General features: G+C 42.7%; 1 protein-coding gene across 1 annotated transcript; it reads left to right on the top strand.

The window, feature by feature from the left end:
• The first annotated feature begins 16,852 nt into the window (after positions 1-16,852).
• LOC134290169 (uncharacterized) lies at positions 16,853-21,925 on the top strand. The gene has a single exon (XM_062857228.1). The coding sequence runs from the start codon at positions 16,853-16,855 to the stop codon at positions 21,923-21,925; it is 5,073 nt and encodes a 1,690-aa protein (XP_062713212.1).

The raw sequence follows: 21,925 nt of genomic DNA, 5'->3' as shown, positions 1-21,925 counted from the left end.
AACACTCTGATATTTTGCATCGTACACCGATTTAACGGTCTATTTGAAAATTTGATAGTTGGCCAACTGACCACCCGTGGCGCTCGCATCGTTTTTGCTCGAGTTTGACGTTTGCCCACTACCGCCACCTAGTTGATGGTCGGCCAAACTCAGTCCTTTTAGCATTGGGCGAACATGTTTCCGTGACTATGATTTGATTCGAAAAATGTTCGAAGTGTTACGTCTGTTTGTCTGTGGTGTTACGTCTGTTTGTCTGTGCCTTCACTTTAATACCGTCAACCCCTGCGAACTTGGCCAGGGAGGAGGAACCCCTTTGAAAAGTTCTGGACTTATTCCTGAAGCAATTTACTGACTCCTGGAGGAATCCCAACATGAACTCCTAGAGGAATTCTTGAAGGACTTCCTAGAGTAGACCCTGAAGGAACTTCTGAATGAACTCTTGGAAGGATTCCTGCAGCAATCCCTGATCGAACATTTAGAACTCTAAAGGAATTCCAGTAGGAATCCCTAAAGGAACTCCTGTATAGGAATCCCTGGAGGAATCTCAGAAGAAACTTCTAGTAAAATTCCTGAAGGGCCTACTGGAGAACCCTGAAAGAACATCTCTAGGAATCCCCGATAGAACTCCTGAACATCTTGTAGAGAATGAGACAGGTTCAACTTGGGGGAATGGCACTTCCTTTGCTAACCGGAAAAATCCACTTATCCGGTGCTAACCGTCGTTAACCGCGTCTAACTAGTGCTCAGTTAGCAGTGGTTAGTGACGGTTGGGTAGGCTGACCATCCGTCCCGTATTTAACGGGACAACTGAATTTTCAAATACTCAGCACTGGAACACTGTTTATATTTTTGACTAAATTATTCGTTCTTTCTAGTTGAAACAGCATTCTTACCAAGATGGAATTCTGTTTTTGGACATGTGGTTTTATCACAGAGAAACAGACGTATCACTTAGAACAAATTTAATTAAAAAACATCGTCACGAAAACGTAATCGCCTAATAAGGCATTTTATGAGACGTTTCAAATCAGCTGTTTTTTGAATGTTTTCCAGTTTTGAAGTCCAACCGCTGGGCCCATTTATTTACATTTTCGCTAGCATAACATGTGACACAGGCCCATCAAATAAACGGGGTTCATTCATCTGCAAAAATGCGTCAATCCGCCCACTATAATCAATATCCGTAGACCGTGGGGAGGTTTTTTTTTATCTGCTAGTGATATCATGCACCTCGGGGGATTGATACATGCCACATTAGAAATCAAAACATTTCTGTCAGCAAAAATCTGATTGGCGCTCACCACATGTTATGCTACTTTTCGCGAAAACAAAAACATCAAATGTAAACAATAACAATGAGCGGCCCATCAGTAGCACGTCTCGTAAAATAGCTTATGCTAAATGTACTGTGTTTGGCCGGGCCACCACTAGATGGCGGTAGTGAGCAAACGTCAAACAGGAGCAAAAACGATACCAGCGCCGCGAGTGGTCAATCGACCTACTACTGAATATTTGAATCAACCGTTAAAAAGGTGATCGATGGGAAGCAATGAGAGTGTGACGTCTGTTTCTCTGTTGTTTTGATTTTCGTGGATAGAATGACAGTTCAATCGATAACATGACAGTTCGACTCGAACATAAAAATTTTCCCATACTAACTTTAAATGCATTTTAAAAATAGTTCCCGCATTCCAAAAATTTTGAATCCATGAAATTTTGGATTTCGACCCTGATTTTGACTAATTTTTGGGTGGAGAGTCCGATTATAAAATAATCCGGATACCCCTAAAGAACCCAATAGGGTCCTAAAATTATTGATGAAATCCCGTTATTGTTGAATAACGTTCAAGCATGGTATTGTGATCGCAACAGTACTTTTCCCCAACTCAAAAAACCAAAGAATAATGAAAAAACTCAAAATAAGTAAAATGGTAAACAATTCAAGTTTGACGTTTGAGGTCGTCCATGACGTGATTGATTTCGACAATTTTCGCACTGGGGTTTTAAAAATGTTCCTTTCTGACGTACACGGTAACAAAAAATCACTCAAATCATAAGTTTAAAGCTAGGGGTGGGACTGGGACAAAAGATAAAAAACTTAAAAAAATTATTATAGTATGTATCAACTAATCCAGCTTTTTCCAGCCCCTTCTGACGGTTCTTGCCGACACTATAATAATTATTATGGTTGAGTCAAAGTATGCTTGGCGAAGGTGGAAATGTTGTTTGTTGACAATAGATGAAGTTCAAATTTTCACACATCGTTTAAATTGTTTTTACATTCTACCCAAGTAACCACAAGCATTATATCATTGCACGAATTAGACTGAATATGAACCTTTGCAATGCAAAATGCAGTAATTCCACAGACAAACAGACATACTACTTAGAAGAAAATTGCTTCAAAAACATCGTTTGGCATCTCACTAGCACCCTCTATAATGCTCAATCCGAAGCATTCATTTGCAGGTGTTGTTTCCCTCGGCTCGATGTAACAATTTTGCAGGTGACGACTCCCCCGAGGCGTCATCCATTCATAAAACATGAATGAAGGTTCATGATTGAGTCATTTCATGTAAACATTGATCGGCGTCGCGTTCATTTCTCTGCAAAATTGAGGCACAGCAGCGCCACCATGACACATGCGAGCACAGTCCGAACCACACTATATTTTCAAAATGACCGTTAAATCGTGCGATGATTCCGATTTGAGTAGTATGTCTGTTTGTCTGTGGTAATTCCACACTTCTCATGCAATAATCCATTAGATTGGCATTATCAATGTATTGATGCATTACATTTTTTCTTTACATTAGGGTGCATTAAAAGGTAATATACGATAATTCAATAATTCAGCACTGCAAAAACTGGATAAATGTAATGTACAAACTAGCAAAGGTTGCTCTAACAATACAATTATAAAAGCTTGACTCTAATGGTAAACAAATGAAATCAATAAGAGTGAACAACTTTACGGTCAACTATAGCGGTCTTTAACACTTCTGGTTCGACTCGTCCCGACCAACTTATTCCCCGTTTGAACCACCGATCCACGACTTTCTTCAGCAAAACCTTGACCGTTCGCAATGCTGTTTTATTTTGTATGGCGAGTTTAAAATTTTTTAAACTCGCCATACAAAATAAAACAGCATTGCGAACGGCCTTCTGTTGCCTGCTATCGCATGCCAATAATGCTGGAAACCACAATTAACAAATGAGTAGTGTGCGAGGGGTGTTTTAATTTTCTTATATTGAATAAAACTTTCTTAGAGATACGACTGTGATAGTTGATTCGGGGTAATGGCTTCCAGTCTCTTTTAATTAAAAACGGATTCTTATGCTTTCATCCGACGTTTCGGACACATTTATTGTGCCTTCTTCTTGGGATTAACAATGTTCCGTTTTATCGTTAAGGGCCTGCAGCATAGGCACCTTTGTCAACGGTTTATGCTCCGACAATTCACCCACTTTGTTCTGGCCGTGGGCTGGATGGGCTGATTTTTCAGAAATCGATCCGGCTCGCAGAAAAGAGGTGCAGTCTGCTTCGCGCCACTTTCACACTTGTGAAGTGAAAGTGGCGCGAAGCAGACTGCACCTCTTTTCTGCGAGCCGGATCGATTTCTGAAAAATCAGCCCATCCAGCCCACGGCCAGAACAAAGTGGGTGAATTGTCGGAGCATAAACCGTTGACAAAGGTGCCTATGCTGCAGGCCCTTAACGATAAAACGGAACATTGTTAATCCCAAGAAGAAGGCACAATAAATGTGTCCGAAACGTCGGATGAAAGCATAAGAATCCGTTTTTAATTAAAAGAGACTGGAAGCCATTACCCCGAATATATTGAATAAATATATTCTAAAATGCATTATGTATTTTTCAGTGATTTTTCAGAATGTTATTACAGGGATTCTATTACATATGACATAGTTTTGCACTCTACAGCAATGATTGAGACAGAAGAACAGTTTCCTTTTAGTTAATGAAATTTCTGTTGTTATCACTGCAGCAGAAACAGTCCAAGGCACCAGCGCGTATGGAACTCATCTAGCGGTCTTCAACACTTCTGGTTCGACTCCCGACCCGGCAACAAAAAAAAATGATGGTTAAAACATTCATGTGGGGGGCATTAGTACCGTCGATAACGAAACGGTGCTAAAAATAGATTTTTGTTTTGGTTTTTCGTGTTGCACGTATTAAGCATGTGCAAATGCAAATGTACAGCACATGCATTTATGTCACTTTAGCAATGGCTGTCAACGTGCTGCAATATGAGGCACTAATTTGATTTTAGTGGGGCCCTTTTCGACTTTAATATTGCTTCAATGAGGTGTTTAAAGTAATGCAGCATTATATACACAATTTTAAATACAGGGGATAGACAAAATGATCGGGACAGGCAAAATTTTCACTTTTCAAAAAATGTTCAACTGGCTGTAATTTTTCGAAAAGTGCATCAAATTTTCTCAAATTTTTACTGTAAGTTCATCAACTAGTTGTGTATCAGTGGTACAAATTTGGGAAAGATCGGGCCATTCTCCACGAAGTTATAAAGATTCTTGGAAAAGGTAAAATTATCCTATCGCCAACTTTGAGCTATTATATCTCCGGATTCAATGAACCGAATGCAATGAAATTTTGACCATTTATGACTTATACAGGGTGTTGGGTTCCTTACCCAGAATATTTTAGGGGGTGATTAAGGATGATATTTGATGAAAAAAATTGTTCTACGCATATGGTCAAATCTCAACCATTACAGAGTTATTGAACTTTTCATGATTTTGACAATGCTTTCAATAAAATGGCTATAACATAAAAACGGTCAAACTTATTTAAGATCTCTCAGCACCATTCGAAAGATTATGAAATTTGCTATTGAACGTCATCTTCGAACATGCAAATTTTTGTTACTTACTAACTTTTTAAGAGCAAATAAGTGAAAAGTAAGTGGTTTTTTATCAGTTTTTGTCGATTTACTCGAAAAAATGCGTAATTAACTTATTTTTTCCCTTAGACAAAGTTGAGCGCCTTGAAATGCTCTACAATTCGTTCTTTGGCACCAAACTCCTAACTCTTGTCATTTTCCCGCAATTTCGATTTGAATGCACTGTTTTGCATCATAAATTTGCTTCAATAAGTGCATCAGACATTAGCTCTCTTGACCCCACTGTGACTGCGAAACTAGCGTCATGTTTATTTCGCGCACACGGCTACTTGATTCCCCGCGCCGAACAACAACAGAATGGCGCGCTGGCGCATGAGTGAAAAGAACGACGCCGCTGCGTGTTCGGAAAAGTGTTCAGTTGAATGCTTTTTGTAGTCTCAATGATTCTGGGAAGCTCATGGTAATCCCGGGAAGATGGTTGGATTTTGGTAGACCGTAACTGAGGCTATCAGCCTGAAAGGCTTGGTTAGGGTGTTTTATTATTCCGGCATCGTCTTGGGGGATGGGAAACACCGGAATAAAACTGTTGTTGTCGATATCTGGAAGTTCGCGATGATTTTAATAGTGAGCTGGTGATCCCGGAAGTAACTTTGTTGGCTATAAAGTAACTAATAAAGCTTTGAGCATACAGCACAATCTTCGTCGGGTTTGGACGCTGTTCCTCCTGGTTCTCCAAACATGTCCAAACTGTTTTTCAACCACGTGTAGCCAGCGCGTTCGCAGACGTCCATGAAATCACCGGACATTAAACCTGGTTCCATGCTGAATGTTGTTTTCGTTATTATTCTTTCTTTTGATAATCGCACTACGTGCCCAGCCCACTGAAGGCTGCCGTAATTTATTCGTTTCAAAATTGTGCTTTTTGACGAAGTAGGTTGATCCTGATCGAAGTTTGCAGCTTCCTGCTCTTACTCATTCGCCAACAAATAGGTAAGAGCAGGATTTAGCAACTTCGATTATGTTAAATCTATCTCATTGAACATAAATAATATTCGCAGCACTTTGTGCTCTGTCTCCACTCGGGAGCTTGTAGTTTTGTAAAGTTTCGAAAGCAACAACGCCATACTCAATTAGGATTTATGAATGAAATTAAGATTTTGGGAGTAATTCCTCCAGAGATTTCCATAAGATTTTTTCCATCGATTCCTCCAAAATTACTTCGGAGATTCTTCTAGACTTCTTCCAGAGATTCCTCCAGGAACTCCTCCAGAGATTCCTCTAGGGATTCCTCTAAGAATTTCTCAAAGGACTCCAAAGGACCAGCCATTTGTCCAGGGATTATTACAGGAATTATTGCAGAATTTCCTCCAGGAATACGTCTAAGGATTGCTCCACAATTCCTCTAAAAGCTCCTCCAGGAATACCTCTAGGAATTCCTCCAAGGATTCCTCCAGTAAATTCTTTAGGGATTTCAACATGAGTTCCGGTAGTATTTCCTGCAGGAATTCCTCTAGAATTCCCCTTACAGTTCCTCCAGGAATGCCTTTAGAGAATCCTCCAGAAATTCATCCAGGGACTTTTCCAGGAATACCTTCAAAAATTTCGTAAGAGATTCCTCCAGAAATACCTGCATGAATTCTTCAAGAAATTCTCTTTCCAGGAATTCTTCAGAAATTTCTCTAAGGGCTCCCGCAAGGATTGCTCCAGAAATTCTTCAGTGATTTTTCAGCAATTCCTACAATAATTTCTCCAGTGATGCCTCCAGAGATTTTGTTAGTAATTCCTGCAGGCATTTTTCAAGAAATTCCTTTAAAGATTTCTCCAGGAACTCTTCCAGGGATTACTTGAGGAGTTCCCTCAGGAACTCCTCTGGCGATTTCTATTGGAATTTCTCTAAGAATTCCTTCAGGATTTCTACCAAGAATTGCTCCAAGAATTCCTTCAGAGTTTCCTCCAGAAATTTCTCCAGAGATTTCAACTAAAAATCGTCCTACAGGGATTCTATCAGGAATTTCTTCACGGATTCCTTCAGAGATTCTTTTACTAGTTTTTCCATGCATCCCCCAAAGAAATCCTCCGGGAATTCCTCCAGGGATTCACTGAAGAATTTCTCCAGTTACTTTTTGCTCTTAAGGAATTCTTGGAGAAATCCCAAGAGAAGTTCTTCGAGGTATCCCTGGAGGAAACTCTGGAGGAATTCCTTGAAGAATCTCTGAAGGAATTTCTGGAAGAATTTCTTCTGGAGAAATAACTTCTAGTAATCTCTGGAGCATTTCCTAGAAGAACCCCTGGAAAAACTTCTGAAGAAACCCCAGAAAAAAATCCTGAAGATTTCCTTGAAGAAATGTTAGAAGTAATCCCTGGATGAATCTCTGGAGAAATCATTGGAGGAATCCCTGAAGGATTTTTTGGTGGAATTCCTGGAAGAGCCTCTGGAGAAATTTATAGCACAATTGCTTGAGGATTTTCTTTAAGAATTCATGGAAGAATGCGTCGAAGAACGCGAACGTTTGGAACGAACGTTTCCTAGAGCAATTCTTGGACACAACTATGGAGGAGTCTCTGGAGGAGTCTCTGGAAGAATTCCTGGAATAATCCCTGACAGAATCCTTGAAGGAATGCTGGAGAAATCCCTGGAGGAATCCTAGAAGTAATCCATGCAAGTATTCTTGGAGGAATCCCTGGAGGGATTTCTGAAGGATTTTTTGTTTAAATTTCTGAAGGAATTTGTGCGGACAACTTTGGAGGAAACCTTGGAAGAATCCCTAGAGGAATCCACGGAGAAATTTCTAGTGTAATCACTGGAGGAATGCCTGAAGAAATCTCTAAAGAAATTTCTAGACGAATCCTTGAAAGAATTTCTAGAGGAATCCTGAAGTAATACTGTGAGCATTCTCTAAAAGAAAACTTGGAGGAGTTCCTAAAGGAGTCCCTGGAGGAATATGTGCAGGATTCCCTGAATTAATTCATGGAGGAATTCGTAGAAGAAATCTTGGAGGAATCCCTGAAGGAATCTCTGGAGGAATCTCAGGAGGAGTTCAGGAAGTATACCTGGAGAAATTAATCGAAGAATTCGTGGAGGAATCTCTTGAGAAATTACTGGAGGAAACCCTGATGGTATTAACCAAGGAATCCTGGAAGAATCCCTGGATAACCTTCTGGAGGTATCCCTGAAAAAATCCTTGGAGGAATTTTGGAGAAATCCCTGGAATCCTAAAAGCAATCTCTGGAGCAATTTTTGGAGGAATTCCTGGGGGGATTCCTGAAGGATTTCTTGGAGATATTCCTGAAGGAATTTGTGAACCCATCTTTGAAGGAAACCTTGAAAGAATTCCTGGAGGAATCCTTGGAGGAATTTCTGGTGTAATCACCTGGAACATCCTCCTGAAGTAATTAATATCTGGAGCATTCTCTGAAAGAATACTTGGAGGATTCCCTGAAGGAATTAAGTAGAAGAGTATTATGAGGAATTTCTGGAGGAATGTTTGAAGCAATCCCTAGATAAAATCCTGTAGTTATCCTTTGAGGAAATCATGGAGGAATCCTTAGAGAAATTCTTTCAGGAATTTGTAGCGGAATCCCTGAATCAATTCCTGGAGGAACACCTTAAGGCATCTGGAGCAATTGATATAGGAATTCCTGAAGTCTTTGTGTGATTTTCGAAGCATTTCCCCATGGATTCCTCCAAGGACTGTTCCAGGGATTTCTCAAAGGATTCTTCCAGGAATTCCTCCAGAACTTTCACTAAGGATTGCTCCAGGAACTACCCCAGAAATTCCACTTAAAATTCTTCCAGGGATAATTCCAAGGTTTCCTCCAATTATTCCTACAGAAAATCCTCTAGTGATTCCTCCACAAATTCTTCGAATCCTCTAGGAGCATTCCAACCTGGGATTATTTCAGCAATTCCTTCAGGGATTCTATCAGAAACCAGGGATTTTACCAAGGTTTCCTCCACAAATTCCTTCAGTATTTTTTCCAAGACTTTATTCAGGGATTTTCCAGGAATTCCTTCTCAATTTCCTCCAGAATTTCCTCCTGTAGGGATTCTTCCCGGAGCAGCTCCAGAGAATACTTTAGTTTCTACTAAGATTATTCTACGAATTCTTTCAGAGATTCCTTTAGGAACTTCTCCGGAGTTTCCTACACCCAAGTAACAATTCCATTGCTAATTGGTTTTGTTTCATTTTTATTAGAAACACTAGAAATTTCCTCAGGGATTCTTTCAAGGTTTCCTCCAAAATTTGGTTCACAAATTCTTCCAGGAATTTCTCCAAGAATTCCTTCAGGGATTCCTCCAGAAGGTTCTCCCGGGATTCTTTCAGATTTCCTCCTTGGATTTCTTTGTTAATTCCTTCAGGGAATCCTCCAAGTATTCTTTCAGAGAATGCTCCAGATATTAATTACTTCAGGAGGATGTTCCAGGTGATTACACCAGAAATTCCTCCAAGGATTCCTCCAGGGATTCTTTCAAGGTTTCCTTCAAAGATGGGTTCACAAATTCCTTCAGGAATATCTCCAAGAAATCCTTCAGGAATCCCCCCAGGAATTCCTCCAAAAATTGCTCCAGAGATTGCTTTTAGGATTCCAGGGATTTCTCCAAAATTCCTCCAAGGATTTTTTCAGGGATACCTACAGAAGGTTTTCCAGGGATTCTTCCTGGTTTCCTTCCAGGATTCTTTGGTTAATACCTTCAGGGTTTCCTCCAGTAATTTCTCAAGAGATTCCTCCACGAATTCTTCGATTAATTTCTCCAGGTATACTTCCAGAACTCCTCCTGAGATTCCTCCAGAGATTCCTTCAGGGATTCCTCCAAGATTTCTTCTACGAATTCCTCCATGAATTAATTCAGGGAATCCTGCACAGATTCCTCCAGGGACTCCTTTAGGAACTCCTCCAAGTTTTCTTTTAGAGAATGCTCACAGTATTACTTCAGGATTCCACTAGAAATTCTTTCAAGGATTCGTCTAGAAATTTCTTTAGAGATTTCTTCAGGCATTCCTCCAGTGATTACACTAGAAATTTCTCCGTGGATTCCTCTAGGGATTCTTCCAAGGTTTCCTCCAAAGTTGTCCGCACAAATTCCTTCAGAAATTTAAACAAAAAATCCTTCAGAAATCCCTCCAGGGATTCCTCCAAGAATACTTGCATGGATTACTTCTAGGATTCCTCCAGGGATTTCTCCAGCATTCCTTCAAGGATTCTGTCAGGGATTATTCCAGGAATTCTTCCAGAGACTCCTCCAGAGACTCCTCCATAGTTGTGTCCAAGAATTGCTCTAGGAAACGTTCGTTCCAAACGTTCGCGTTCTTCGACGCATTCTTCCAAGAATTCTTAAAGAAAATCCTCAAGCAATTGTGCTATAAATTTCTCCAGAGGCTCTTCCAGGAATTCCACCAAAAAATCCTTCAGGGATTCCTCCAATGATTTCTCCAGAGATTCATCCAGGGATTACTTCTAACATTTCTTCAAGGAAATCTTCAGGATTTTTTTCTGGGGTTTCTTCAGAAGTTTTTCCAGGGGTTCTTCTAGGAAATGCTCCAGAGATTACTAGAAGTTATTCCTCCAGAAGAAATTCTTCCAGAAATTCCTTCAGAGATTCTTCAAGGAATTCCTCCAGAGTTTCCTCCAGGGATACCTCGAAGAACTTCTCTTGGGATTTCTCCAAGAATTCCTTAAGAGCAAAAAGTAACTGGAGAAATTCTTCAGTGAATCCCTGGAGGAATTCCCGGAGGATTTCTTTGGGGGATGCATGGAAAAACTAGTAAAAGAATCTCTGAAGGAATCCGTGAAGAAATTCCTGATAGAATCCCTGTAGGACGATTTTTAGTTGAAATCTCTGGAGAAATTTCTGGAGGAAACTCTGAAGGAATTCTTGGAGCAATTCTTGGTAGAAATCCTGAAGGAATTCTTAGAGAAATTCCAATAGAAATCGCCAGAGGAGTTCCTGAGGGAACTCCTCAAGTAATCCCTGGAAGAGTTCCTGGAGAAATCTTTAAAGGAATTTCTTGAAAAATGCCTGCAGGAATTACTAACAAAATCTCTGGAGGCATCACTGGAGAAATTATTGTAGGAATTGCTGAAAAATCACTGAAGAATTTCTGGAGCAATCCTTGCGGGAGCCCTTAGAGAAATTTCTGAAGAATTCCTGGAAAGAGAATTTCTTGAAGAATTCATGCAGGTATTTCTGGAGGAATCTCTTACGAAATTTTTGAAGGTATTCCTGGAAAAGTCCCTGGATGAATTTCTGGAGGATTCTCTAAAGGCATTCCTGGAGGAACTGTAAGGGGAATTCTAGAGGAATTCCTGCAGGAAATACTACCGGAACTCATGTTGAAATCCCTAAAGAATTTACTGGAGGAATCCTTGGAGGAATTCCTAGAGGTATTCCTGGAGGAGCTTTTAGAGGAATTGTGGAGCAATCCTTAGACGTATTCCTGGAGGAAATTCTGCAATAATTCCTGTAATAATCCCTGGACAAATGGCTGGTCCTTTGGAGTCCTTTGAGAAATTCTTAGAGGAATCCCTAGAGGAATCTCTGGAGGAGTTCCTGGAGGAATCTCTGGAAGAAGTCTAGAAGAATCTCCGAAGTAATTTTGGAGGAATCGATGGAAAAAATCTTATGGAAATCTCTGGAGGAATTACTCCCAAAATCTTAATTTCATTCATAAATCCTAATTGAGTATGGCGTTGTTGCTTTCGAAACTTTACAAAACTACAAGCTCCCGAGTGGAGACAGAGCACAAAGTGCTGCGAATATTATTTATGTTCAATGAGATAGATTTAACATAATCGAAGTTGCTAAATCCTGCTCTTACCTATTTGTTGGCGAATGAGTAAGAGCAGGAAGCTGCAAACTTCGATCAGGATCAACCTACTTCGTCAAAAAGCACAATTTTGAAACGAATAAATTACGGCAGCCTTCAGTGGGCTGGGCACGTAGTGCGATTATCAAAAGAAAGAATAATAACGAAAACAACATTCAGCATGGAACCAGGTTTAATGTCCGGTGATTTCATGGACGTCTGCGAACGCGCTGGCTACACGTGGTTGAAAAACAGTTTGGACATGTTTGGAGAACCAGGAGGAACAGCGTCCAAACCCGACGAAGATTGTGCTGTATGCTCAAAGCTTTATTAGTTACTTTATAGCCAACAAAGTTACTTCCGGGATCACCAGCTCACTATTAAAATCATCGCGAACTTCCAGATATCGACAACAACAGTTTTATTCCGGTGTTTCCCATCCCCCAAGACGATGCCGGAATAATAAAACACCCTAACCAAGCCTTTCAGGCTGATAGCCTCAGTTACGGTCTACCAAAATCCAACCATCTTCCCGGGATTACCATGAGCTTCCCAGAATCATTGAGACTACAAAAAGCATTCAACTGAACACTTTTCCGAACACGCAGCGGCGTCGTTCTTTTCACTCATGCGCCAGCGCGCCATTCTGTTGTTGTTCGGCGCGGGGAATCAAGTAGCCGTGTGCGCGAAATAAACATGACGCTAGTTTCGCAGTCACAGTGGGGTCAAGAGAGCTAATGTCTGATGCACTTATTGAAGCAAATTTATGATGCAAAACAGTGCATTCAAATCGAAATTGCGGGAAAATGACAAGAGTTAGGAGTTTGGTGCCAAAGAACGAATTGTAGAGCATTTCAAGGCGCTCAACTTTGTCTAAGGGAAAAAATAAGTTAATTACGCATTTTTTCGAGTAAATCGACAAAAACTGATAAAAAACCACTTACTTTTCACTTATTTGCTCTTAAAAAGTTAGTAAGTAACAAAAATTTGCATGTTCGAAGATGACGTTCAATAGCAAATTTCATAATCTTTCGAATGGTGCTGAGAGATCTTAAATAAGTTTGACCGTTTTTATGTTATAGCCATTTTATTGAAAGCATTGTCAAAATCATGAAAAGTTCAATAACTCTGTAATGGTTGAGATTTGACCATATGCGTAGAACAATTTTTTTCATCAAATATCATCCTTAATCACCCCCTAAAATATTCTGGGTAAGGAACCCAACACCCTGTATACTGAGCTATGAAAAACCGTTGACTTAACTTAAAATTCTTAACACGGAAGAAAATTACAACGATTAGATTATTCTTCTAATAAAACGCCAAATTATCCGAAACTTCAACATCGTTTCAAAATTCAAGATGCAAATTATAGTTCATTTAACTTCCCTCTAATTCACATATATATGAATGTGTTTTCAAAGAAAGTAACAACATAGCCACCAACAAATTGAAAAAGTAATGGAAGACATATTAAAAAAAGACCAATTTGCAAAAACATCGCGAAAAAAAATAAAATCGCTATAATTTTTTCTCTTGTTCACAATTTTAAGTTAAGTCAAACGATTTTCAGAGTTCATTATATAAGTCATGAATGGTCAAAATTTCATTGCAATCGGTTCATTAAATCCGGAGATATAATAGCTCAAAGTTGGCGATAGGATAATTTTACCTTTTTCAAGAATCTTTATAGCCTCGTGGAAAATGGCCTGATCTTTTCCAAATTTGTACCACTGATACACAACTAGTTGATGAACTTACAGTAAAAATTTGAGAATATTTGATGCACTTTTCGAAAAGTTACAGCTAGTTGAACATTTTTTGAGAAGTGAAAATTTTGCCTGTCCCGATCATTTTGTCTATCCCCTGTATAAATATATGGCAAAATTGATGCACTTATATACGGCTTCGTGGTTACTTGGGTAATTTCTAACATATATTATATTGCAGGTGAGATTATTACGAGTAGTAGAACACAATGACCTAAATGGAAGAATTCAAGGAATTTATTGAGATTTTTTACATTGACTTCAATGGATGGTATGCGTATGGAAAAAGCCCAGGAAATCCCGAATAACTCCTGGAAGAATCCCGATGGAAATGCTGGATCAGTTATCGAGTAGATTTTTCTATAATATCTGGGACAATCCTCAAGTGGTATCTTGGAAAAAATCCCGAGGAACTTTTGGAGAAATTTCCGTAAAACTCGTGGCGGAAATGCTGAGAATCCCCTGAAGAAAATTTCATGAAAATATTTTTGGGAATTTCCGGGTATATAATGGAGGAATTCTCAAGAAATTCAAAGAAATTCACAGGAAACCCCTCAATGAATTCCCGTTGAATTTCTGGAGCTATTCCTGGGAAACCCATGGAGAGATTCCCGAGAACTTCCTGGAGAAAATCTATGAGGAAATCCTGGAGGAATTCTCGTGGAACTGCTGAAGGAGTTCCTAGAGAACTCCTGAAGGGTTTTCTGAAGAATCAAGGATAAACTGGGGTTATTCTATTCGAGAATTCCAAGGAGTATTCCTAAGGCATCCCTCTGTAAGGATTTCGGGAGAACTTCTGGGGGAATTCCCGAAGAGCTCCTGGGTTGATTGTTAGGAAACTTTGGGGAGGATTTCCCAGAAAACTCCTGCCTGGAGGAAGGAAATTATCTATGAAATTCTCAAACCAAAAATAACCAAAAGATTTACTAAAACTCACAAATATTTTTCCGGCCAAATTACATTCCGAAAAAAAAAAATACTACGATGGGGTAGTGCACATTCAACGTGTCTATCTGGGGCATGTTGACCCCAACATCCTACTAGGGTTAATAACTTCTACACTTATTCTTCTGTAAAACGTGTCTGTATGCATAGAATTGTCTGGCATAAGCTATGATGAAACTCCGAAACAATTCCGACAGGGATCTGATCAAAATTTTGAAACTATTTCCGGTAGATTTTCATGCGGTACTGTATTGAAATTGCAATTATATTCATTTTTTACGAATACTGAATTTCAGATCATTTCTTGCTCAATTCCAATTTGGATTTCGAGGGAAGCAATGGTAGATGTTGCTAAGATTTTCTAGCGAGATTCCGGTACAAATGTTGTACGTGCTCCAGGATCACCCTCTTGATACTATTTTGGATGGTGAGTAATATATGTGTACGTTTTTCGTCACTTGTAATGTATTGTTTAGCAGAGCAGAAGACCAGTTTCCATAAGAATCGAAAAGATTCATGATTATCAGGTGCTGTTACGGCAGTTCGCACCGATCCCTCATAACTACGCCAACGTCGGAGCGCCCCTCGGAAGATTGTCACAGTGACAACTGAAGTTGTCATCGATGGCATATGAGAATGGAAGAGAAACAATATGAAGAGGGAAGAATGATCTATGCATGGTAGTGAAGTGGACCGCATTTGTGAATTTGGCGAAGTTTAATAATTATTTTTCACGTAATTTTGCTTATTTCAAATATTGAAAAATCGTAAGTTTAATAAGAATTAATCGGAATTAATTGAATTTAATGAAACTTATCCCAATGTTATTGCTTAGGTGGCAAACCGCCAAATCGTATTCTATACATATATCCTATCACTGGAAGATTGATTCTGAGTTGAGGTTAAAAAACCGTGAGTTGCTGAATTGGAACTAAAATCATGAATTATAGTTAATAGATGCATTATGAACTTTTTGTAGCTCACTAATCGGACTCAGCTAGGATATTTATGATAACTTGTTGGGATTTGAAAGGGATCAAGAGATACCGATGTAAGTAGTTGCGTAAGAAACAATATCAAGATTCTAATAAATTTTAATAGCTTTTAGCTCTACACCCACAAATCAAGGTGTTTGCTCAAAGGACTTCTCAAGCCCTACCTCCCAACAATTCTAAAAGATCGAACGAGATGTCGAGAAGTACGAAAGGCTCACGGAAAGTGAAAAACCACTGCCAGGCTTGTGGAGCAGCGGATACCGACCGGATGGTTAGTTGCTGCCACTGCGGTTCTTGGTGGCATTTCGAGTGCGTGGGCGTCAACGACAGCATTGCCGAGCTCGACAGAGTGTTTAACTGTCCGAAATGCCAGAAACCCTCCACTCAAGTACCGGTGGACAAAGCACCAAGCAGGAAAGCGGGAAGTGTAAGTTCTGCGTGCTCCAGCAGGGCGTCCAGGGCGCGCTTAGAACTGGAGAAACTCGAAGCACAGAAAGCTCTCGCAGTGAAGCGCCTGGAGCTACAGCGACGAGAGCAAGATCGGAAGCATAAGGAGGCGGAGTTGCTATTTCAGCAAAAGAAGGCGGAAGACGAGGCAGCCCTCGAGCAACTGCAGCTGCAGCTAGAGGAGACCGTGATGAACGAGTCATTCCGGCTGCGGGATATAATCGCCCAGGAGGGTGGTGATGACGAGGATATAAGGAGCGTTGGATCGGTGGAAAGTTCATCCAGCAAGGTTCGGCGATGGAGAGCGTTGAATTCGACGATGGCAGCCTCAACGGAGCAGGCTCCGACTGTCCCTACGATCAGCGAAACGACGACAACGACCACAACAACACCAGCTAGGCAGGACGGCGAGCAGCAACCAACTAGCAAACAGGGAGTTCTTGAAGTGGCGTTGGCAGGTATTTCATTAGGGCAGTCAGCAATGGAGCCAACGTTAGGAGGTTTGATAGGTCGAACAGAAAGCACTATTCTATCGACAACTAGTAGGAACTGTACGAATATTTGCCAAATTCCCCCTGCTCCTTTAGGGCCTAGTGTAAGCAGTCTCAGAACCACCCTAGAGCATTCGAATCCTAGCACTCCTAATTTTCCCACTGTCTCGAACGTTGGTGCATCCTTGCCTTTCAATCGGTCCTTGACGGGTATTCAGTCACGCGGTGTACAATTTCCGCGCAGTTCATTCGAACAAACGAAGTGAATCGAAGTAGTGTTGATCGAAATAGTGGTGTAGTGACCGTAGCTGATCTACTCGGAGGTTTGCATCCCAGGCAACCAATACCTGCTGAATTCGAGCCAGGACAACCGGGTCTACAACAACCGCCAGCGAGAGATCCAGAACTGCAGCGTAGAGATCCAGAACAACGGCCACAGCATGGACAACCACATCCACAGGTGCTACCGGTGTACTACGGACCAACACCCCAGCAGTTAGCGGCGAGACACGTTATGACCAAGGAGTTGCCGACCTTTTCCGGAAATCCGGAGGATTGGCCACTGTTTATTAGTGCATACGCAAACTCTACTCAGGCGTGTGGGTTTTCGGACTCGGAAAACCTAGCAAGACTGCAGCGGTGCCTTAAAGGACATGCCTTGGAATCAGTCCGGAGTCGACTGCTTTTACCGGCGAGTGTCCCACACGTACTTGCTACATTGGAGACGTTGTACGGCCGACCGGAGCTGTTGATACACGCGTTACTGCAAAAGATCAGAGGAGTTCCCGCGCCGAAGCAGGACAGACTAGATACGCTGATTGGATTCGGTATGGCAGTGCAAAATCTTAGCGACCATTTAGAAGCCGGAAGACACGAAGCGCATCTCAACAACCCGATGCTATTGTTCGAGTTGGTAGAGAAGCTCCCGGCGCACATGAAGCTGGACTGGTCGCTGTACAAGCAAAGGTGTGGAGAAGTGAATATCCGTTCTTTCGCCCAGTACATGGAGACGTTAGTACGCGCAGCAACCGACGTCACACTGCAGTACGATCCAAAACAGCAACCCCGACTGATGAAAGAAAAGATCGGCAAGGATAAGAATTTCTGCGGAACTCACACGACGGAAGATTCGGCCCCGGTCACACCGAAAGTAGCAACAGAAGATTCGAAGCGCAGATCCAGCCCAGCTTGTCTAATCTGTCAAAATCCGGAACATCGTGTCAAGGATTGCTCGGAATTTCGCAAAAAGACTGTGGACGAGCGCTGGACAACGATACAGCAGCTTAACTTGTGTCGACTTTGTCTAGGAGCCCACGGCAGGAGACCATGCAAAATCCGTAAGCAATGCGATACTGAGGGCTGCCAGCGGCGACATCATCCATTGCTACATTCCAAGCAAGACTCCAGTGATATCAAGCGATGCACAGATGGCAGCAAGCAAGGTAATCGTGATGGACGACCAACAGGAAATAACGTGCAGGTGGAAAACAAACAAGATCAGCATGATCCGAAGCCAAGCAGTTCCAAAGTCGCTACCAATCATCATTTTGCCGGTAAGACGACACTATTTCGGATTATTCCAGTTACCTTACATGGCAATAACCGTTCCGTGTCCGTATACGCCTTCTTGGACGACGGGTCAGAGAAAACACTTGTTGACGAAGATGTGGTGAAGCAGCTCGGTGTTGTCGGAGAAATGCAACCATTGTGTCTTCAGTGGACGGCAAACGTGAAAAGGACGGAAGCGAACTCGCAGCGGGTAACTTTGGAAATCGCAGGACATTCAAGCTTATCTAGACATTCTCTGACGGACGTACGCACAGTGAGTAAGTTGGATTTGCCAAGACAATCGTTGCGGTATGCTGAAATCTCGGAAGCATTCCCATACCTGAAAGGTCTTCCAATAGCAGATTATGACAATGCGCAACCCCAAATTTTGATTGGCAACGACAACGCCCACGTTACATCAACGCTCAAGCTTCGTGATGGTCAGCCCGGAGAGCCAATTGCAGCGAAATCGCGGCTTGGATGGACGGTTTACGGGTCTAGTCAAGAGAAGTCCGTGGATCAAGCCCACAGTTTCCACATCTGCGAGTGCCAGGAAGAGGATCAAACGCTGCATGAGCTGGTTGAGCAGTTCTTCTCGGTAGAAAGTCTGGGAGTAATGCAAATACCGCCAACAGAGTCCGAGGAGGTTCAACGAGCTCATCGAATACTGAAAGAAACCACGAAGCGTATCGGCCAGCGGTTCGAAACAGGGCTCCTTTGGAAGTACGATCGCTTCGAATTTCCGGACAGCTACGGCATGGCAGTTCGACGGTTGCAGTGCTTAGAGAGACGTATGCGGAACGATCCCATCATCGGAGAGAGTGTGACAAGACAGATATCCGAGTATCAAGCAAAGGGATATATCCACAAAGCTACTCGGGAAGAACTCGATGAGGCGGATCCACGGCGTACGTGGTATTTGCCGTTAGGAGTTGTCATCAATCCGAAGAAACCGTCAAAAATTCGAATTTTCTGCGATGCGGCGGCAAAAGTGGACGGAGTCTCACTCAATACGATGCTGCTAAAAGGGCCAGATCTTCTGCGGACGTTGCTGGATGTTCTTTTCGGTTTCCGGGAGAAGCGCATAGCTCTGTGTGCAGATCTTAAGGAAATGTTCCACCAGATACGGATTCATCGTGATGATCGACATGCGCAACGTTTACTGTGGCGAGAGGACGCCACTCAGGAACCAGAAGTGTATTTGATGGATGTGGCCACGTTTGGAGCAACGTGTTCGCCATGTTCGGCGCAATACGTTAAAAATGTAAACGCCGAACAGTATTCAGAAGCATATCCGGCCGCAGCAAACGCTATAATTCAGAAGCATTATGTGGACGATTATTTGGACAGCGTTGACGACGTTGAAGAAGCTGTGAAATTGGCGCTAGAGGTCAAGTACGTCCATTCCCAAGGTGGGTTTCATTTACGGAACTGGCTGTCGAACTCCAAAGAGGTGCTAGCACGAGTCGGAGAAAGCGATCCAGCAACGAAGAAGTGTCTCCAGCTAGATAAAAACGGCTCAACAGAACGCGTACTTGGGATGTACTGGAGGCCTGATGAAGATGTCTTCACATTTTCGTCTACCTTGGCAACGGAAACAAAGCACCCGACCAAACGACAAGCATTGCGAGTAGTTATGAGCCCGTTCGATCCAGCAGGGCTATTATGCTTCTTCCTGATTCATGGCAAGATACTGATTCAGGACCTGTGGCGAGCAAAGACTGATTGGGATCAACTGATCCCGGAGAAATTACTTGAAAAGTGGGAACGGTGGACTTATTTGTTTCGCTATCTGGACCAGATTAAAATCCCGCGCAGCTATTTCCCGCATCATTCGGCGAAGGATATCGTATCGTTGCAGTTGCATGTCTACGTGGATGCCAGCGAAGAGGCGTACGCTTGCGTGGGGTATTTGCGTGCGGTGTTTCCTGACGAGATAAAGGTAGCTCTGGTAGGAGCAAAGTCGAAGGTAGCTCCGTTAAAAGCGCACTCGATTCCTCGTCTAGAGCTAATGGCTGCAGTCATCGGTGTACGTTTGGCAAAATCCATACTCAATGGTCACTCGCTGATGATTGAGAAAGTTTCCTACTGGAGTGATTCGAAGACAGTGTTGGCCTGGATTAACTCGGACCACCGCAACTATCGACAGTTCGTCGCTTGCAGAGTGGGTGAGATTTTATCCAAATCAAAAGCTGAGGATTGGCGATGGGTACCAACGAAGAAAAACGTGGCAGACGATGCGACCAAGTGGGGGAATGGCCCCCATCTGTCTGCGAATAGTCGTTGGTTTCGCGGGGAAGAAGAGCTGTATCTGCCAGAAGAACTTTGGACAACGAGCACGTATTCAACCAATGAGACAACCAACGAAGAACTTCGATCCTGCCTGATACATCGCGGAGCGATAATAGTCCAATTTGTGGAATGGGAGCGGTATTCCAACTGGAAGCGTTTGCATCGAACAATAGGACACGTTCATCGCTACGTTCGAAATTTGCGGCGGAAGGTGAACAAAGAACAACTGCATAACGGTCCGCTTACGCAGGAGGAGCTCGTGAAGGCCGAAGCAACCATTTTCCGTTGGATCCAGACTGAACGATATCCTGATGAAGCCACGGCTCTGGACAGCGTTGAAGGCAAGCAGTCAAATCGACAAGTGCGTCTGGAGAAGTCTAGCACGATTCGCAAGTTGTCGCCGTACCTGGACGAAGCCGGAGTCATTCGTTCAGATAGTAGGATCGTCGCAGCAGCATTTGCATCATATGACACGAGGTGTCCTATAGTCTTGCCCAAGGATCATCGGGTGACGCGGATGCTAGTCGCATGGTATCACGAAAAATATCTTCACGCAAATAACGAAACCGTAGTTAACGAGGTGAGGCAACGTTTCCACATCTCTCAACTGCGGTCGCTTGTGCGCAACGTTTCTAAGGAGTGTACGACCTGCAAGGTGAAGAAGTCAACTCCAGCGATACCCCGAATGGCACCACTCCCTGTGGCCAGGTTACAGCCATACGTACGTCCCTTTTCATACGTGGGTATCGACTACTTTGGTCCCATTGCCGTCAAAGTGAACCGTAGTTCTGCCAAACGGTGGGTCGCACTGTTCACTTGTATGACTACCAGAGCAGTACACCTCGAGGTCGTTCACGCTCTTTCAGCAGAATCGTGTAAGATGGCGATCAGACGATTCATCGCACGCCGAGGAGCTCCAGTCGAGATCCGCAGCGATAGAGGAACGAATTTCGTGGGTTCGAGCAATGAACTGAAGATGGAGATGAGCACAATCGATCGTAAGCTAGCGGAAACATTCACTAACGCAAACACCAATTGGGTGTTTAACCCACCAGGAGCTCCCCATATGGGTGGAGCATGGGAGCGACTTGTGCGATCGGTGAAAACTGCGCTAGCCGCAATGGATACTCCACGAACACCAAATGAAGAGTCTTTAGCGACAGTGCTGGCCGAAGCTGAGAGTGTGGTGAACTCGAGGCCCCTTACTTATATTCCTCTGGAGACAGCTCAGCAGGAATCTCTAACACCAAACCATTTTTTACTGATGAGCTCAAATGGTGTAGCACAGACACCGAAAACATTGGCGGACCCGAAACAAGTAAGCAGGAATGATTGGAATCTATGCAGAACGTTGGTAGATCAGTTCTGGCGTCGGTGGGTGCGAGAATATCTACCGACAATCGCACGTCGGACGAAATGGTTCGACGAGGTGAAACCAATCCAGGTTGACGATTTAGTTCTAATAGTCGAGGAGAAAATACGTAACGGATGGATTCGAGGACGAGTAGCTGAACTCATCATTGGGCGTGATGGACGAGTCCGTGCTGCGGTCGTACAGACTGCTGGTGGTATGGTACACCGACCAGTGTCAAAGTTGGCGCGGTTGGATGTAGCAGCGAGTAAAGCTGGACCGGAGTTACCTGACCAGCCTTACGGGTCGGGGAGCTGTTACGGCAGTTCGCACCGATCCCTCATAACTACGCCAACGTCGGAGCGCCCCTCGGAAGATTGTCACAGTGACAACTGA

The sequence above is a fragment of the Aedes albopictus genome, chromosome 3 (genome assembly GCF_035046485.1).
Source record: "Aedes albopictus strain Foshan chromosome 3, AalbF5, whole genome shotgun sequence".
Lineage (NCBI taxonomy): Eukaryota > Metazoa > Arthropoda > Insecta > Diptera > Culicidae > Aedes > Aedes albopictus.
This window is presented reverse-complemented; position numbering and strand designations above follow the sequence as displayed.

Coding starts and splice junctions, on each gene's coding strand:
- LOC134290169 (XM_062857228.1), top strand. CDS start 16,853: ATGACCAAGGAGTTGCCGACCTTTTCCGGAAATCCGGAGGATTGGCCA.